This window comes from Schistocerca gregaria, chromosome 3 (assembly GCF_023897955.1).
Source record: "Schistocerca gregaria isolate iqSchGreg1 chromosome 3, iqSchGreg1.2, whole genome shotgun sequence".
NCBI lineage: Eukaryota > Metazoa > Arthropoda > Insecta > Orthoptera > Acrididae > Schistocerca > Schistocerca gregaria.
The window spans coordinates 358,583,610-358,601,708 of record NC_064922.1 but is presented as its reverse complement, the minus strand read 5'-3'; the positions used below and the strand labels follow the sequence as shown (position 1 = coordinate 358,601,708).

The following is an 18,099-nucleotide window of genomic DNA, read 5'->3' as shown; positions in this document are numbered from 1 at the left end:
TGGAAAAGTTATCACCTGACCCGCATTCACAAGGCAGATATTCTCAGAATGGACGAGTCTCTCAATCATCCGGCACCTGGAGCAGGTGGTAGCCGAGCCCCATTGCACTGTGCTTTAAAGTCCCCCACAAGAAGGATTAGGCATGGGATTGCCTGGAAGAGTTCTGCCAGAGTATCTGCACCCAAAGCACTGTTAGGGGAAAGGTACAAGGAACACACTATGATTTTAAAGGGTTCAAGAACTTTCACGGCAATTGCTTGTATGGTCGTGGTAAGAGGGGCAGGAGAGGAGTCACATCTGTCATCAATGAAAACAACTCCACCTTTAGCCCTGTCTCCAGTAGTATAGTCCTTCCTGTATGGGTGGTAACCCCGTAATGCAAGTGTGCCGATGACTAAGATATGTTTCTTGTAAGCAGATGCAGAACAGTTTCTCCTGGACCAGAAGCTGTAATTCTTCCAAATGTGAGCAACATCCATTCAAATTCCACTGCAACACAGATGGCCCTGTGGAAAGCATTGTTTAGCAATGGTTGTTCTGTTCTTTCTCCCACTATCACTTTCTTGGACTTGGAGCTACTTTTCGAAAGATGTTACCTTTACTGGTGGGAGGAGGTGTTTACCTGGGTTGTGGGGATGGCTTAGTTGATTTCTAATGATGGGTAGTGGTATGTGGCTTAGGTTGTAAGCCCACTACTGATGTCTTTTGAGTGACTTCAGTTTCAACTGAAGTGTTTCCCCCATAGGTACACCGACAAGTGCATGTGCTCGTACCTGGATCTGTGGTCTGAGTTTGTGTGGAGGCATCACACTTAGCGATTGGAATCTTAAGGGCTGATGCAAAAGAAAGTAGCAAACACCGGTGGTTGGATAGCTTTGAAAGATTTTTTAGCTTCACCATAGGGTACGTGTCTCTTGAATTTCAACTCCTGGATTTTGTTGTAAACCTCACACTTTCTGCTCCACACTGAGTGATCCCTGGAGCAGTTTACACATTTTGGAGGAAGTGTACAAGAATTGCCTCATTCCTGAGCCGACCCTCCACAATTGTAACATGTAGCCCTCCCATTACATCCCATAGTGGTATGGCCAAATCTTTGACATTTGTAGCATCACACTGGGTTACGAACAAATGGGCGAACCTTAAGACAGATATAGCCTACAAGGATATGATCAGGTAATTCCGGAGAATTACACATTAGAATAAATGTTGCTGATTTTTCCAATTTGCCATTGACACTGCTCATATACTTGTGCACTTTCATGATGCCCATATTTTTCCATTCTTCGCATAACTCCACGGGGTCCACCTCCATTAGTTCGGAGCAGGTAACCACACTCTTACTGAAGTTAGGGGTGTTATGAGACTCAAACTCGACTGGGTAGTCAAATATGTCCTTACATCCCAGCAGCTTAGATATTTGGGGTGAATTAGCAGTTTTAGCTAGAAGTGTTCCATTACACAGTCGTTTGACACTTTTTAAGAGACCCAGCAATACCTTCCAATGCCTTGTGAATATAGAAAGGGGGTACCTTCTTAGAAGTTCCCCCAGGTTGCTTGATTACAATGAAAGTATCATGGCACACTAATGCCCTGTTACTATGATTCTGAGACTTCTTTTCGCGAGGACTGACCAACCAAGTTCTCTTTGATGAGCATATGTAGGTACTACCTGACAGTACACCCAGCCTGTCAGGAGTAGCAGTTTTATGAGACCATTCCACAGGGATCCCATGAGATGCTAGGGAAACAACCATTTACCCTGGCAGAGCCCTACATGCCTGAGCAAGCTTCATATAACTAGGGGCGGCAGGTGCCCCAGAGGTTGCCCACTAGAGACTGTTTTACCTCAACAACCATTCACATCATCAGCATGTAGCGCACCTTAAGATTGATGTTTTTTTAAATTTTTTTTTATATCGAGCAGTCCAGGCGGTGAAGTCAAGACTCCCTTTCTGCAAAACACACAACATTCCACTGCTGCCCAGAGCTTATGGTGGCAGAGGGCTGATTGTCTCCAGCTCAGGAACCCACGGGGTCGCCAAGCCCAGAGTCAGCAAACAAATGCTGAGCTCCTAAGGGGAACAAACCGAAAGAAGGGGTCCTTTCATTGACTCTCTTTTATCTCACCTCCTGAGGCCTTTCCACCTCTATTCTGAGAAGTGGTATAGCTAAAACTTTTTTCTTGTCCACCCATAAGAAAAGTGGTCAATTTCAATGCTGGGTGTTGCGGTTCTGACCTCCATCATAAAGGCATCACGAGTTGGGGTGAGATGTGGGGGGGGGGGGGGGGGGGCGCTGTGATGGCCTTCCCATGGTGCTTTGGCCAAAACTGTGGTTAAATTTGATGCCAATGTGACATCTTTAACCAACCTCACATGAACTTCTGAGTTCTGGTCTTCTTTTGCATGTGGCAACACCTACCCATTCGAAGATTTGCCGAGCTGGATGGTTACGTTGCTGGGTACCATGCTTTTGCATCATTATGGAGGAAGGTTGTAGACACTTTTGAGCCACATTTCAAATTTGTGCACTGCAGTGGAGGAAAATGACTGGGTTTAAAAAAATGTGACCCTTTAATTTTTTCCACAGTATATATTTAACTGAAATTAACTTTTATGATATAAACTTTGTTTCATGAGATTCTGTAAACAATCCTTCATTAGACTTTAAACAATAATAATTATTGGAAGGTAGCGCATCTATCACAGACACTGGAATTTGTAGTGATATATCACAGAAAATTAATCTGAAAAAAATTACATTGCTGACGTACACTATCATTGACTGACTAATATGCGCACAGCTCCAACAAACATATTAAATACCACAGACAAATGAGTAAGGGACAAGTAAGGCAATATGGTTTCTGCTGGGTAAAACCACTTGCACATTTGAAATAACTGTAAATTGGTGCACCAGACAATAATCTAAGAGAAATACTGGGCTAACTGAAGTTGCTAGATGGAATCGGTACCATAGCTACCAGTAGGGCCACACAATCCCTTCAGGCCTCAGTGTGGAAGCCAGACAAAATGTGTTCCACATAACAGGAAAAATGTATCTCCGGGCAAACCAAAGCCAAACTGCATGGGGAAGAACAAATCCTGGTCAAGCTGGCAGGGAGCTGATCAACACACTTTTACAAACAGTAACTGCAAATACCACAATGACACAAAACTACAATGAAAAGAAGGTGGGCAGATTATTGGAAGGAGACCTAGCAAGAAAAAGGACAGATTACAGTATAACAAAATATTGAAAGAAAAAAATAAAAGTATAAATCAGGTGTTTCTATAGGAACATGGGACACCAGTCTTTGTGCAGTCTGGATGCCTTAAAAATATTGCTGGATAAACTAAAGAAACTTAAGACTGAAATTGTAGCCCTTCAAGAAATATGCTGCACTGAGAATGGAAGCTAAAGATATGAGAAGCAAACTTATTTTATAATGGCTCCACAGAAGTACATGAATTGGACACACATTTCATGGTAAACAACCAGATTAAACACCTAGTGATCCTGTTTTACAAGTAGACGTCTAAAACTGCCAGTTTAACGGATTACGGGGGATTTTTTGATTACAGTATAATTATTGTTCAGGTTCAGAAAAAAATCTGTTCTATGAACTTCCTGAAAGAATATATTTCCTGAAAGAATATATTACTACCCAATCATGATAAAATAGTAGCTGGACATTTCATTGCCAATGTGGAGAGAGAACAGATATTCAGACCAACAACCGGCCCACACAGTAAACACACAACAATGATAACAGAATCAGATTAATTTCAATTGCAGCATATCATAATATGTTTGTTGGTTTCATACAGTTCCCACAAGAAACATCCACAAAGAGACAGGGAAATCCCCTGATGCAACATAGTGAACCACATAGACAATATGTTGATAGATACTACATAGATCAGACCAGCTTGATATGTGCGAAGATTCAGGAGTCCAAAAATTGACTCAGATCACTATCTGGTATGGGCCAGCATTAAAACAAGTACATCTAATACACCAAAAGTATTTGCAACAAACCATGCGCAGCTGTCCTAAGGCACCTGAAATTAAGAAATGACACCAAGAAGTACTAACAGAGGCACTGAAGGGAGAAAAGGAGCACAACAGTATTCAAGAAATGTGGGAAATGATTAAGATGGTAATTGAAGCTGCAGAACATGAAGCACTGGGAATAGAATTTAGACACACAAGAAAGAATGAAAGGCAGAAACTAAAGAATAAAATAAGGCATACAAGAAGACATTACAAAGCAACTGTATGAAAAGAATAAAGCAAGATTATGAAGAGAAAAGGAAAACTGAAGTAGATTTCACAAAGAAAAGAAAAGAGAATGACTGATAGTGTTAAATGGTGTGGCGATGGCTTCAGAACGAAACTCTAATAGTAGCCTAGCCATTGGTGAAAGTGGTTTCATCATACGCTAAGAGAAAGGATCCGTTAACAATGGCTCAAGTACTGATGACACAAGGAGTTCCTATGAACTGAACAAGCAGCAGCAAATGGGAAGAATCTGGTCCCTCCAATAGTTGGAGAAATAAGAACTTCGTTCAAATGACCAAATAACAAGGTAGCTGGAACAGCTGCAATCCCTGCAGAATTACTAAAACAGAGTAGTCAGAAACTGGAACAGTTCCTCTTAAAAATACTGATGTTGATCTGAGAAGTGAAGGGAGGTATTACATGCGCTCTCTACAATAACGGAGATCAAATGGAGTGTGCAAACTATTGATGAATAACACTCCTAAACATGGAGTATAAAGTACTCACTAAGCCCATTTTACTGCCTCCATCTGATCATCCAGACAGAAACATTCCTATACCAACATGGATTTTTCCCAGGAAAGCAAATGGTGGAGCAGTTTCTTTCACCTTGAGAGAAATCTTTAAAAAAAAAAACTGAATCTGGAATTGGTACACACCACCTATTTGTTGACTTTAAAGATGCATATGATAGTGTGGATAAGAATAAATTATATACTGCCCTGAGAGAAATGGGAATATCTGAGAAGCTGTTGAAAATGTTGAGGATGACAATGAGCACTCCAAATAGCAGATTCAGGGTTTTATGAGAATTAGCAGAGCCACTGGATATTCACTATGATGTAACACCAAGGAAAGGTCATAGTGGGTTCCTTTCTTTTTAACGCAGCACTGGAACATATAATACAAGAAGCTAACTTGCTGGCCAGGGAGACAATCATCCACAAAACAGTGTAAATATTAGTCTACACTACTAATATAAACTTAGTCAGAAGATTTCATATGGTAATACCAGAAACATTTATTGTGTTAAACAGGCTGCTAAAGACATGGAACTGACAATGAGTTAAAGACTAAATTTACAGCTTGCAAATGACTAGACACAGGAAGCATGCTGAAGTCAATAGCTTTATCTGGTTGTGAATCTGAGAATGTCAAGGAGTTTAAATACGTGAAATTGGCCATTACCTACTATGATACCTCCTCCAAAATTAAACAGCTAGATGCAGCCAATAGAGCTTATTTTGCTCTAATATAACTATTTTCTTCAAGGCTCTAATTTTGCTCCACTAAATATCTATAAACTCCTCATAAGAATAATGCTCACATAGGCCTCAGAAACTTGGCTACTAACAGTATGGGATAGCAATGGACACATTTGAAAGGTACTCTGCAGAATAATTGACTCCAGCTGCAAAGGAGACAAGTGGAAAAGACAATATGAGAATGCGCTTTATACCACGTGTAATGAGCCATGTATCAAAAAAGCAGTCAAGTCAAACAATGGAAAATCCAGGATAGAATGATAATATTATGAAAAGGAGAGATTAGCTACTCATCATATAGTGGAGACACTGAGTCGCAGAAAGGCACAACAAAATGACTGCCGGTTTGGCCTCGGAAGCCAGAGACAGTGATCATGTGTGTACAAATTGTGTTTGTGTGAATGTGTGTGTACATGCTCTTTAATTCAGAAGAACACATTTTGGCTGATAGCTTACTTTTTATTGTGTCTGTCTGTGATTCAACGTCTTTGCTATATGGTGATTAGCAATATATCCTCTTCATAATATTGTCAAACAGTAAAATCCACATGAATGCAGAGGGCAAGGCAAGTGGTACTGATGGTCGATACAGAAGTAGCAGAGAAGATACTAACTGGCCCTTTTTCGCTATCTGTAATCAACATATTTAGTTAATGTATATTAGCTCTCAATCCTAAGAAGTACAAAAGTGGCAGTGACAAATTGTCAGCCACACCATACATAGTTATATTTATATAGTGTAGCATAGTCTGTTGTATTCAAAAATATGGGCAAAGTGGGAACAGCAATGCAAAAACAAGGTGGACAGAGTTGACAACATACAGAGAATGGAATACAGAAATCGGAAAGCACTAGCATGCGACATATCTGATAGAACATCATCTGAAAGGCGAAGGTCCACAACATATTATAGAGACATGGAACAATAGGAATATGCCTCAAACTGGATTTCAAAATGCAATTTTTCTAATTCAAGAATCAGTGGATACAAAATTTAAAGACACCATACCGCCAACTGACATTTTCTGTAACATATCAAAAGCATTTGACTGTGCAGTTTGTGGTTTTCTTGTAAAGAAGATCAAAAAGTATGGTATGAGAATTGTTGCTCATAACTGACTTTTTCCACACTGAACTTAAAGAATGCTATGACACATTTATAACCTCTATCAATCAAAGATAGGAAAAAACACTTTTTTAACCAGAGGTTCAAAATTCCTTTCACCCAATTACATTTTGACTTTCCTAATTAATTCATGACTAGAGTAGTTTCCTCCAGCTCTTTCCTCTTTTCCCAAATGATCCCTGATCCCGAAAGCTAGTATTTTTATCTGCTATAATTTCAAAATGTAACTAGACTTTGTAAAGACGGACAAAGAAAAATAAGAGTCTCATGAAAACCATAAGTTTCAGCATCTACACATACCTGGATGTTTATTTGCTTTCTGTATCATGCGTACCAACCTTATATCATGCTCCGAAAGAGTGAACTTTTTTTGAAGTACACTCTTATCAATGCTTACATCATCCATTTCCGGTAAAACATCATTCAAAAAACGTGTGATTATTGGTTTTTCAGCACACCATTTCAACACGTGTTTCTTCAGATCTTCAGTAAAAATTGCCACAAGTGCAGATTCCTCACCACCAAGTTTGAAAATTCGAATTTTTCCTTTGCTTTGTAAAACACTCTGTAAAGACAAATGTGAAAGCCAATAATGAAGTAAATAGCTTTTGACTTTGAATGATCTGCAGTATCTTAATGTGTAAATATGTGGGAGGCCAGAGTGCAGTAAAAGTAGTATTTTGCCAAATAATGTTGCTTCATCTCAAATTATTTATTATCTAACTATATTCAACAGTTTCCCATAATCAAGGAATAAAAAGCGTTATTTACATCCATATGATTTAATGAAATAGTCTGAATCACACGTAAGAACTACAGAGAATAGGATACAGAAATTGGAAAGGACTATCACCGGACTGGTGATGGGCTAAGCCTGAATAACGGTTGAATAATAAGTTGGTTTAAGCACTTCTGTGAAGTGTTTCCTTGGAAGTAAGGTGTAGTTTAGGGTACGATACACCCATTTGCCAAAGTATGCAACAGTTACAACACCCATTAAAGTGAACATCCTTTATTTTCATTGGTTTCATATACTGCACTTAAGTGTATTCATTTAAGTAATCTCAAAATACTGATTGCACACTTTTCTTTGGCCTTTCTGTGATTGGTGGAAGTCGGCTGAGTGTACTATTCTGGATCGTTTATACTCGTTATGAACCTTAGTTATGTAACAGTTCAGTGCACCATAACAATAAGTAACCATTGTGAAAATAGTGTTGATCTGTGTATGAAGTAGTGCACAGTGACTGATAATACTATTTGCAGAAAAGTGCGAAGAGTCTCTACCTGGTCCTTCTAGCATTTCACCACCATCTTTCGTGCCACTTCTGTGGTGCATTAATCCATTACATGTTTGTTTCTTTTATACGATATAAGCTGGCTGCTCTTGGAGGAGAAGAGGGAGCTTGTCTCAGCAGCCAATGTGTTGCGAGTTGATCACAAGCTTCTGCTCCCAGCGTCCTCCACTCAGAGGCCAAGTAAAAGTGTGCAACCAGTATGGCCCTTTTTCGCTATCTGTAATCAACATATTTAGTTAATGTATATTAGCTCTCAATCCTAAGAAGTACAAAAGTGGCAGTGACAAATTGTCAGCCACACCATACATAGTTATATTTATATAGTGTAGCATAGTCTGTTGTATTCAAAAATATGGTTTTCTTCATGGTGGCAAAGAGAAATTTGACTGTGGAATGGAAGAAATTATGGAATAGAGTAGCTGGCAAAGCTGTTTTGACATTTGCCACAAGTATCTAATTTTCAGTGGCTAATACGACTTGTATTATGAGAACGTACAACAACAAACACAGTTGTAAGCATAAAATATGCCTGTCACCTAAATCCACATCTGAGAAAAGTCAAGTCAGTCTGACATATTTATTAACTGGGGAATAGAAGTTAGTGTGCTAATGCAGCTCCAAGATGAAGTCACCACATCCTTCTCACTACCATACAGTGTTAAATATATCCGAAAAATTTAAAAACATACATTCACCAAAGTCCAAAAAATGTTACACTTTGCAAAGAAACTCCAAGCCAGTGGCACATGTACAGAATGTGCTAGGTAAGCACCATTGCCTACAATAATATGTGAGGAAATTACAGGTGGTGTGTTAGGGTGCTGCCTATACATAGAAACAATAAATTTTTATTAAATATAATAGACTTTCCACAAGTGATGGATGGGACATTTGGAGTTAAGGAAATCAAAATACAATGTTTAACTTAAATCCTTTATTTCTTTAGCCAGATCTCAAACATTTGTTATTTTATAGACAAGGTTAATGGGCAATTTCAGTAAGTCACCATTATTTTTGTCTGCAGTTTGGACTAATAGTTCTGGATTAACACCATAAAAATTAAACAGAGTGGTCAATAATGTACTTTGTCAAAATCTCTCAGTCCAAATTAACATGATGCTTCCTCCCTACCAAGAAATCCTCATTCCAATCACAAATTTCGCTTTCTACTCCACATATATACCATAATTGCAAAAACTGATGAGTTTTGTGGCCATTTGGGATGATATTCTGAACCACATTGAAGAAACGAAGGTTTAACATTTAATTTCCCATGGACAATGTAGTCACTTTCATTGAATCTCAGCCTTAGGTAAAAGGAGGACAAGGAAGGAAATCAGCCATGCAACATTCACATTCATTGATTTAGGGAAATGAAGGACTACCTTAATGTGGATGGGCTGATAAGAGATTCCAACCCTACTTCTCCCCATTGTACGTATGCCCAGTGTGCTAACCATAAACTTGTCTAGTTCAAATCTCTTCTTTGTGAGTTGATTAGAATAATGCATCATCATCATAAAAGTTGTCATTGTCATAAGAAGAAAGTTGGATGCATCCAGTCTGCAACAAAGGGCTCATTTGTTCCTCTACAAGTAACTTAATTCCAGAATGTAAAGGGAACATTATCATAATTACTGAGGCATGATTAATTTTTGAAAACAGCAGAGAAAAAATTTATATTTAAGAGACATGGGAATGCAAAAGAAACAGTAGAGGAGTGCAAAGAAGGGCAGCTCGTTTTGTATTATCGCGTTATAGGGGAGAGAGTGTGGCAGATATGATACACGAGTTGGGATGGAAGTCATTACAGCATAGACGTTTTTCGTCGCGGCGAGACCTTTTTACGAAATTTCAGTCACCAACTTTCTCTTCCGAATGCGAAAATATTTTGTTGAGCCCAACCTACATAGGTAGGAATGATCATCAAAATAAAATAAGAGAAATCAGAGCTCGAACAGAAAGGTTTAGGTGTTCGTTTTTCCCGCTCGCTGTTCGGGAGTGGAATAGTAGAGAGATAGTATGATTGTGGTTCGATGAACCCTCTGCCAAGCACTTAAATGTGAATTGCAGAGTAGTCATGTAGATGTAGAGTTGGTAAGCAGTTTTGCAAGCTGCTCTTGCAGTTTTCTTTTTATGTCATTAACTAGGAACAAAAATAGCCAAGACAAATTGGACAGTGGGTAGATTCTTTTCATGACGGCATCATGACTGAGTAAAATAATTTGTTTCCAAATAACATAAATAAAATTTAAATTATCAGTTATGGCTCACTTGCATCCAGAAAACAGAGGATTTGTTAAGACTTAAAGGATGAATGTTCAGACAGCTGATCACGAAAATATGATCCAGTCAGTGTCAAACACACTTAAACATCCAACCCAGTAAACTGGACCAGAGTCTGAACAGCACACTACTGCTCTATTATAAGCATATAAAACTAACAAAATATGTAATAGATCATTCACAAGGATGATGTTCCGATGGGTCCTTGTATATGTATGCCAAAGGGCTAGGACATTTTCTTATTGACACTGAAACCACTTTGTTCCACTGTTGTATATGTATGCCAAAGGGCTGGGGCATTTTCTTATTGACACAAACCACTTCATTCCATCGTTGTGACAGGAGGAATATCTGCCACTGTAGACTTTTTGACGACTTGGAAAAATGACAAACCAAATTACGTTGGCTGACTCAGTTATAGTACATGTCACTTTGGAAGGTACCTTTATGCAGAGAGGAAAAGCAATTATAATGGGGAAAACATGGAGGGGCTAAATGTGTACATGTAGAGTGTACACTTTCTATGATATTAGACACTAAAAATTGTTGCTGCACACAAGAACGAATAAAGCTGTATTATTACTACAGAGTGATCATGTGACTGGGGGAGATGTGTTATCACGGTTCAGCAGAGATCATGGTACGGTGCCCAGAGAAAGCATAAATCTCTTTGCTGCTGGCAGTAGTTGCAGGAGGTGTGCTTCAGACCTGGGCCATCTTCTGACATGACGTGCATTGTGACAAGTTTGACTCTTCATTGCAAAACTATTTTTATATTGACTTTAAAATTTTAGAAATTTTCAGTGAAAATACGTGCAACCAAACTGAGCCAGAGTAGTCTATGAAATGATAACTGACTTGAAAATATGCAGTTTGCCACCACAGCTTCCAACCCTAGTGGATGTCTGATCTATATTGTGGTTGGTTGATTGGTTGGTTTAAAGCAGGGGTGGGAAGGAGGAGGGGTGGATGCGGGGTGGGGGGGGGGGGGAGGGGAAGGGACCAAACTGCGAAATCATCAGTCCCTTGTTCTTGATAAATTAATTACACAAGGGGGGGAAAAAGGGAGATGTGCAGCACAATGACAGGAGAATGGAAGAACCAGAAGAACAACAGAAGGACAGCCAACACTACTAAGGACAAAACAGGCAAAGAAAACCACAGAGAAAAACAAGAAACAGGTAGAAGGGTTAAAAACAAGAGAGCAGATGACCGTGGCTTGCCAACCACGAGAATAAAAAGTAAAATCCAGCCATTCTGCGACATGTTAAAACATCCAACCTAAAAGCATTAGAGTGGAGAACACAAAGGGACAAAGGACATCAGCAAAAACTATATAGAATGATAAAACCCACCGACACATACAAAATGTAAAACTAAATTAGCCGATGAGGCGTTGTCAGCTAAAATTAATGGCAATGAGTCTGGTAAATGAAGAGTCTGTTGCAGGGCAGCCAAAGAAGGACAGCTTACCACGATATGGGCCAATGTCAGCCGGGCGCCGCACCAACAATGAGGTGGGTCATCATGGCGCAGGAGGTAGCCTTGTGTCACCCAAGCGTGGCCAATGTGGAGCTGACAGAGAACCACAGAGTCTCTGCAAGAGGCCCACGTGGAGGACTTCCACACATTTGTAGTCTCCTTAATGGCACACAGTTTGTTGCACATACTAAGGTTATGCCACTCTGTCTCCCAATACCATAAAACCTTGTGGCATAGTAGTGAATGCAGGTCAGTTGCAGAGAAGCTGATCTCCATAAGCAGTTTCTGCGTAGCCTGTTTGGCCAGCCTCTCAGAATGTTCGTTGCCTGGGGTTCTGATGTTACTTGGGGTCCAGACAAACACCACTGAGCGACTGGACCGTGCCCGGGCATAGATGGACTTCTGGATGGTTGCTACCAAAGAATGACAACGGTAGCACTGGTTGATAGCTTGTAAGTTGCTTAAGGAGTCAGTAGGCATTTGGAAAAGGCTGTTCAGATGGCAGACTCGAGGGACACAAGATTATCAGTGGTAGAGCGACCCTGGTGGAAGTCGCCCTGGCATGGAGCCAGTAGGCCACGTGACTCCAGGACCCAACCCAACCGCTGACACATCATACATTCCAGCAGCTTACAAAGAACATTGGTGAGGCTGATAGCTATCCACATGAAGCGGGGTTTTACCGGGTTTGAGCAACAGAATGACGGTGCTCTCCCGCCATTGCGATGGAAAGACACTATCGCACCAGATCTGGTTGAAGATGACGAGGAGATGTCGCTTGTAGTCAGACGAGAGATGTTTAATCATCTGACTGGCCCAGGATCCGTGTCAGAGCAATGTCCAAGGGCACTGAGGAGCTCCCACTCTGTAAATGGGGCATTATAGGATTCACTGTGGCGTGTAGTGAACGAAATCACTTTCCCTTCTAGGTGCCATTTGAGAGTGCAAAAGGCTGTGCGGTAATTCTCTGATGCAGATACTCGAGCAAAGTGCTCAACAAAGTGATCGGCAATCGTGATTGCGTCGGTAGATAACATGCCATTTATGTTAACACTGGGAACGCCTGTTGGGGTCTGGTACCCGAAAACACGTCTGATCCTTGCCTAGAATTGGGAAGGTGATGTATGGCACCCAGTGGTAAAGATGTGTCTCTCCCAAAACTCCGGCTTCCATTATTTGATAAGCTGGTGAACACGGGCACAGAGCTGTTTAAAGGCTATGAGGTGCTCCAGGGAAGGAACGCACTGCGATGCACAAGTTTAAAACAGCAACTAAAAGGGAAAACACGATAAAAGATAGATTGACAGGCATAGGATTAAAAAAACAGCATAATCAAATGTCCTTAGACAGGTTCGTCAAGTTGATAAAATGAAGAACGCGAGCAGCTGCTCCTGCGTCATCCACTAAAATGGAATCCAGAGTACATGGCAGGCCAAGATCAAGACGCAGTGTATTAAAATCCGGACAGGACGTTAAAATGTGGCGGACCGTCAGCAATTGCCCACATGGGCAGAACAGCGCTGGCGCAGCCGTCAGCAGATGGCGATGGCTGAACCTGCAGTGTCCTATTCGAAACTGGGCCAAAATGATCTCCTCCCACTGAGAAGAGCGTGAGGAGGACGTCCAAGCCGCGGGAAGATGTTTCAAGGCCCGAAGTTTGTTGTCCATAAGTGCAGCCCAATCAGCACGCCACAGCGATAAAATGCGCCGACAAATGACCCTGCCACAATCTGATGAAGGGACACAACAAGAAGCTGTCCGAGGCTGGAGGACCGCAGCCTTGGCCGTGGCATCTGCAGCTTCATTCCCAGGGATAGCGGCATGGCCAGGAACCCACATAAAGCTAACCAGAGAACCGGCATCCACCAGCTGCTGAAGAGAGCGTTGGATCCGGTGCACGAGAGGGTGAACCGGATACGGTTCACTGAGGCTCTGGATGGCGCTCAGGGAATCGGAGCAGATGACATAAGCAGAATGTTGGTGGCGGCAGATGTAAAGAACAGCCTGGTAGACGGCAAAGAAATCAGCTGTGAAGACCGAACAATGGCCATGGAGCCGGTATTTGAAACTTTGTGCCCCGACAATAAAAGAACACCCGACTCCGTCATTGGTCTTAGAGCCATCTGTATAAATGAAGGTCATATTAATGAACTTCGAACTAAGTTCGACAAAATGGGAGCGGTATACCGAACCGGGGGTAACCTCCTTTGGGAGCGAGCTGAGGTCAAGGTGAACGCGAACCTGAGCCTGGAGCCAAGGTGGCGTGTGGCTCTCGCCCACTCTAAAGGTTGCAGGGAGTGAAAAATCAAGGTGTTGAAGGAGGCGACGAAAGCGAACTCCAGGGGGTAGCAGGGCAGATACATACAACCCGTACTGACAGTCGAGAGAGTCGTCAAAAAAGGGATTGATAAGACAGGTGGTCGGGCATTGACAGTAGCCAACAGGCATACCAACAAAGCAATGTATCGCGGCGGTAGGTGAGTGGCAATTCACGGGCTTCCGCATGAAGACTCATAAATGCTCCGATCGCAATACGTAAACCCCGATGTTGTATGGAGTTGAGGTGGCGTAAGATGGACGGCCGTGCAGAGGAGTATACGAAGCTCCCATAATCCAGCTTGGAGCGGACGATCAACCGATATAGGCATAGTAGGACGGTTCGATCCACTCCCCACGACATACCATGGAGGACATTTAGAGAACGGGTACAACGGGCAGCCAAATATGACACATGTGGAGACCAGCTAAGTTTCCTGTCAAATGTAAAACGTAAAAATTTGGTTGTCTCCACTAATGGGAGAGCAACGGGACCGAGTCATAAGGACGGTGGGAGAAACTCTTTGTAGCGCCAGAAGTTAATACAGACCATCTTCTCGGTAGAAAACAGAAGCCATTGGCGACACTCCAGGAGTAAAGATGGTCAAGAGAACGCTGAAGACAGCGCTCCAAGAAACAAGTATGCTGCGCGCTGCAATAGATGGTAAAATCATCCACGAAAAGGGAGCCTGATACATCAGCTGGGAGGCAATCCATGATTGGATTGACCGCTATGGCGAAGAGAGCGACGCTCAAAACTGAGCCCTGTGGCACCCCATTCTCCTGGTGAAAGGTGTCTGACAGGACAGAACCCACACGTACCCTGAACGGTCAATCCTTTAAAAAGGAACAAATAAAAATAGGGAGGCGACCGCGAAGGCTCCATGTATGCATGGTGCGGAAAATGCCCGCCCTCAAACAGGTGTCATAAGCCTTCTCCAAATCAAAGAACACAGCCGCAGTCGGGCGCTTCCGCAAGAAGTTATTCATAATGAAGGTCGACAAGGTAACCAGATGGTCAACAGTAGAGTGGCACCTACGAAATCCACATTGTACATTGGTAAGTAGGTGTCGAGATTCAAGCAGTCAAACCAAATGAGAGTTAACCATTCGCTCCATGACTTTACAGACACAGCTGGTAAGCGAGATGGGTCGATAACTGTAAGGCAAGTGCTTGTCCTTTCCCGGCTTAGGAATCGGTACAACAACAGACTCATGGTGGTGTGTTGGGGCTTATGGGCGCTCAACATCGAGGTCATTAGCACCCTGACACACATTAAAAGGAACGAACGTGGACAGACCTAAGAAAACTAAAGCACACACTCAAAGAAAGCAGGAAAAGAAGGAAAATGTTACATAAGAAAGTAAAACCTAAGGAAAGGGGAAACATAGCAACAAGAATGTCACAGGAAATTGTTATTGGCTGCCCACTTACATAAAATATGGGCTAGCTTGTCACACAGTGAGCAAATTAAAATCCTCTCCCTAAAATCTTTGTAAAAACATTTGACATGTCACAGAACTTTAAAACTTGAGCTACATTCGTCCGAGTGTTGCCTAAAAGAGATGGTAGGTCCGCTGGCAAGTCAGCTGCGGCCCGCTGGTCAGAAAATAAAACGCAATCCAATAAAACGACGTGGCGCACAGTGACCTGGACGCCGCAAGCACCACACATTGGAGGGTCCTCTCGCCGGAGCAGGTAGCCATGCGTCATAGGGCTGTGGCCTATTCGAAGCCGAGTGAGGAGAACCTCGTCCCGTCGATGGGGCTGAAAGGAAGTACACCACACACGCGTTGTGGGCTTGACTATACGGAGCTTATTGTCAGTCACTTCCAGCCACTCATCCTCCCACCGACGCATAACCCGTGAGCTCAACAGCGAGGTGAGTGCGTGCAAGGGGATAGCACACTGAGATACTTGTGGGGCGAGACACGCCTCCTTGGCTGCGAGATCTGCCCTTTCATTCCCAGCAATGCCGACATGCCCCGGAACCCAGCAGAAAGCTACAACCTTCCCCAGTCGCTATAGTCAGAGGAGGGCATCCTGGATGGTCTTGACAGTTTTGTCTGCCGGATACAAACATTGCAATAAGTGAAGGGCACTGAGTGAATCGGAACAGAGAAGAAATTTAGGAGAGGAAGAATGTCTCATGTGCTCCAGTGCCCGCAAGATTGCAGACAATTCTGCATCAATGACAGCGAAAGTCTGAGGCAGGCGGACCTTGAAGACACGATCTGGAAAAACAATTGAGCAACCAACAGAATCCCCTTGTTTCGACCCATCCATAAAAACAGCTACAGAGTCGTGGTGATCAAATAAAATGGCAGAAAATGCTGCATTAAAAACGGTGGCAGGAGTGCAATCTCTCTTGTACTGCAATAAATCTAAAATCACTCCGGGCCTCTTCAGTAACCAGGGTGACAGACGGTTAAAACACTGGATTTGGGGTTGTACAGACTCCACACCGAGGGACTCTAGTACACGTTGCACACGGATCCCAAACAGCAACGTAGCCCAGGGACGGCGGGAAAAAAGGCGGTCCAGAGGTGGATGGGCAACAAGATGGTGAGCAGGCGAGCTGGGAGCTGCAAGAAACTTACAAGCCTGGCGCACCAGCAGGAGCTGCCGCCGGATGGTAAGTGGCGGTTCCCCAGCCTCAGCACAGAGGCTGGGTATGGGACTGATCCGATAAGCACCTGTGGCCAGTCGAATCCCAGCATGGTGAACAGCGTCAAGGATCTGCAAATAAGAAGGCCTCGCTGGCCCGTATACTGTGCACCCATAGGCCAACCGTGAACGCACGAAAGCTCGGTAAAACTGAAGGAGACGCGTCCTGTCCGCTCCCCAAGACCTGTGGCTGAGGCACTTGAGGATGTTGAGTGCCTTCAGGGTTCTGGCTTTCAAGTCACGTAGGTGTGGCAGCCATGACAACCTGGAGTCAAAAATTAGGCCCAGAAACCGAACTGTGTCTCTAAAATGTAGGACAGTATCCCCCATATGCAAGGCAGGCAAAGTAAAAAGACGACGAGAACGATTAAAATGAACACAAACACACTTATCGGCAGAGAACCGAAAACCCGTCTTTGCAGCCCACTCCTCTAACTGCCGCACTGTTAGCTGCAATTGACAGCTCACGGTTGCAACACTGGAGGAGGAACAGAAAACAGCAAAGTCGTCCACAAATAAGGAGCACTGTACTGGACTCCTCACTGTAGACGTTATACTGTTGATGGCTATGGCAAAGAGGGTAACGCTTAAAACGCTGCCCAGGGGGACACCGTTCTCTTGCTCAATGCGATCAGACAGTGTGTTACCAACGCGGGTCCGAAAAAACCGCTGAGACAGGAAAGACCGAATGAAAATCGGGAGGCAGCAACGAAAGCCCCATTGATGCAGTTGTGCAAGAATACAGTATCTCCAAGTAGTATCATATGCCTTACTGATATCCAAGAAGATACCAATACAGTGATGCTGACGGAGAAAAGCCTGCTGAATAGCCGTCTCTAGGAGGGTCAGGTTGTCGACCGTGGACCAAAATTTTCAGAATCTACACTGAAAGCGGCTAAGGAGCTGTCTGGTCTCTAACAGCCAGACCAGACGCCGGTTAACCATCTGTTCCAGGGTCTTTCTGACACAGCTTGTCAAGGAGATACTACGATAACTACTGGGGCATGTGCGGTCCTTTCCTGGTTTGAGGAGAGGGATGAGGATTGCCTCCCGCTACGAGGTGGGGAACACTCCTGTCTGCCATATGAGATTAAAACATTCGAGGAGGATTTCCTTTGACGCCGCTGGCAGATGTCGAAGCATGGAGTACCGGACGCGGTCGTAACCCGGTGCAGTGTCAGATGTCTCACTAAGAGCCGATTCAGGTTCCCACATGGAGAAAGGGGAGTTGTACGCCTCAGAACTGTTCGACCGAAAGTCCAAGTTCGCTCTTTCGACAGTCGCCCGGTAGCGACGAAACGCTGGATCCTGATTTGCAGTGGCAGTACTTTGTGCAAAATGCTCTGCCAGCGTCTGGGCAATGGCTCTGGG

The 18,099-nt window shown here is 43.1% G+C and overlaps 1 protein-coding gene across 2 annotated transcripts in view; it reads right to left on the bottom strand.

Moving 5' to 3' along the window:
- LOC126354045 (serine/threonine-protein kinase 19-like) overlaps positions 1–18,099 on the bottom strand; it is a 55,815-nt gene that overhangs the window by 19,788 nt on the left and 17,928 nt on the right. For both annotated transcript variants that reach the window (XM_050003388.1, XM_050003390.1), the window contains exon 2: positions 7,017–7,243. In XM_050003388.1, the coding sequence (XP_049859345.1) occupies positions 7,017–7,243 (227 nt within the window). The remainder of the gene's footprint in view (positions 1–7,016; positions 7,244–18,099) is intronic.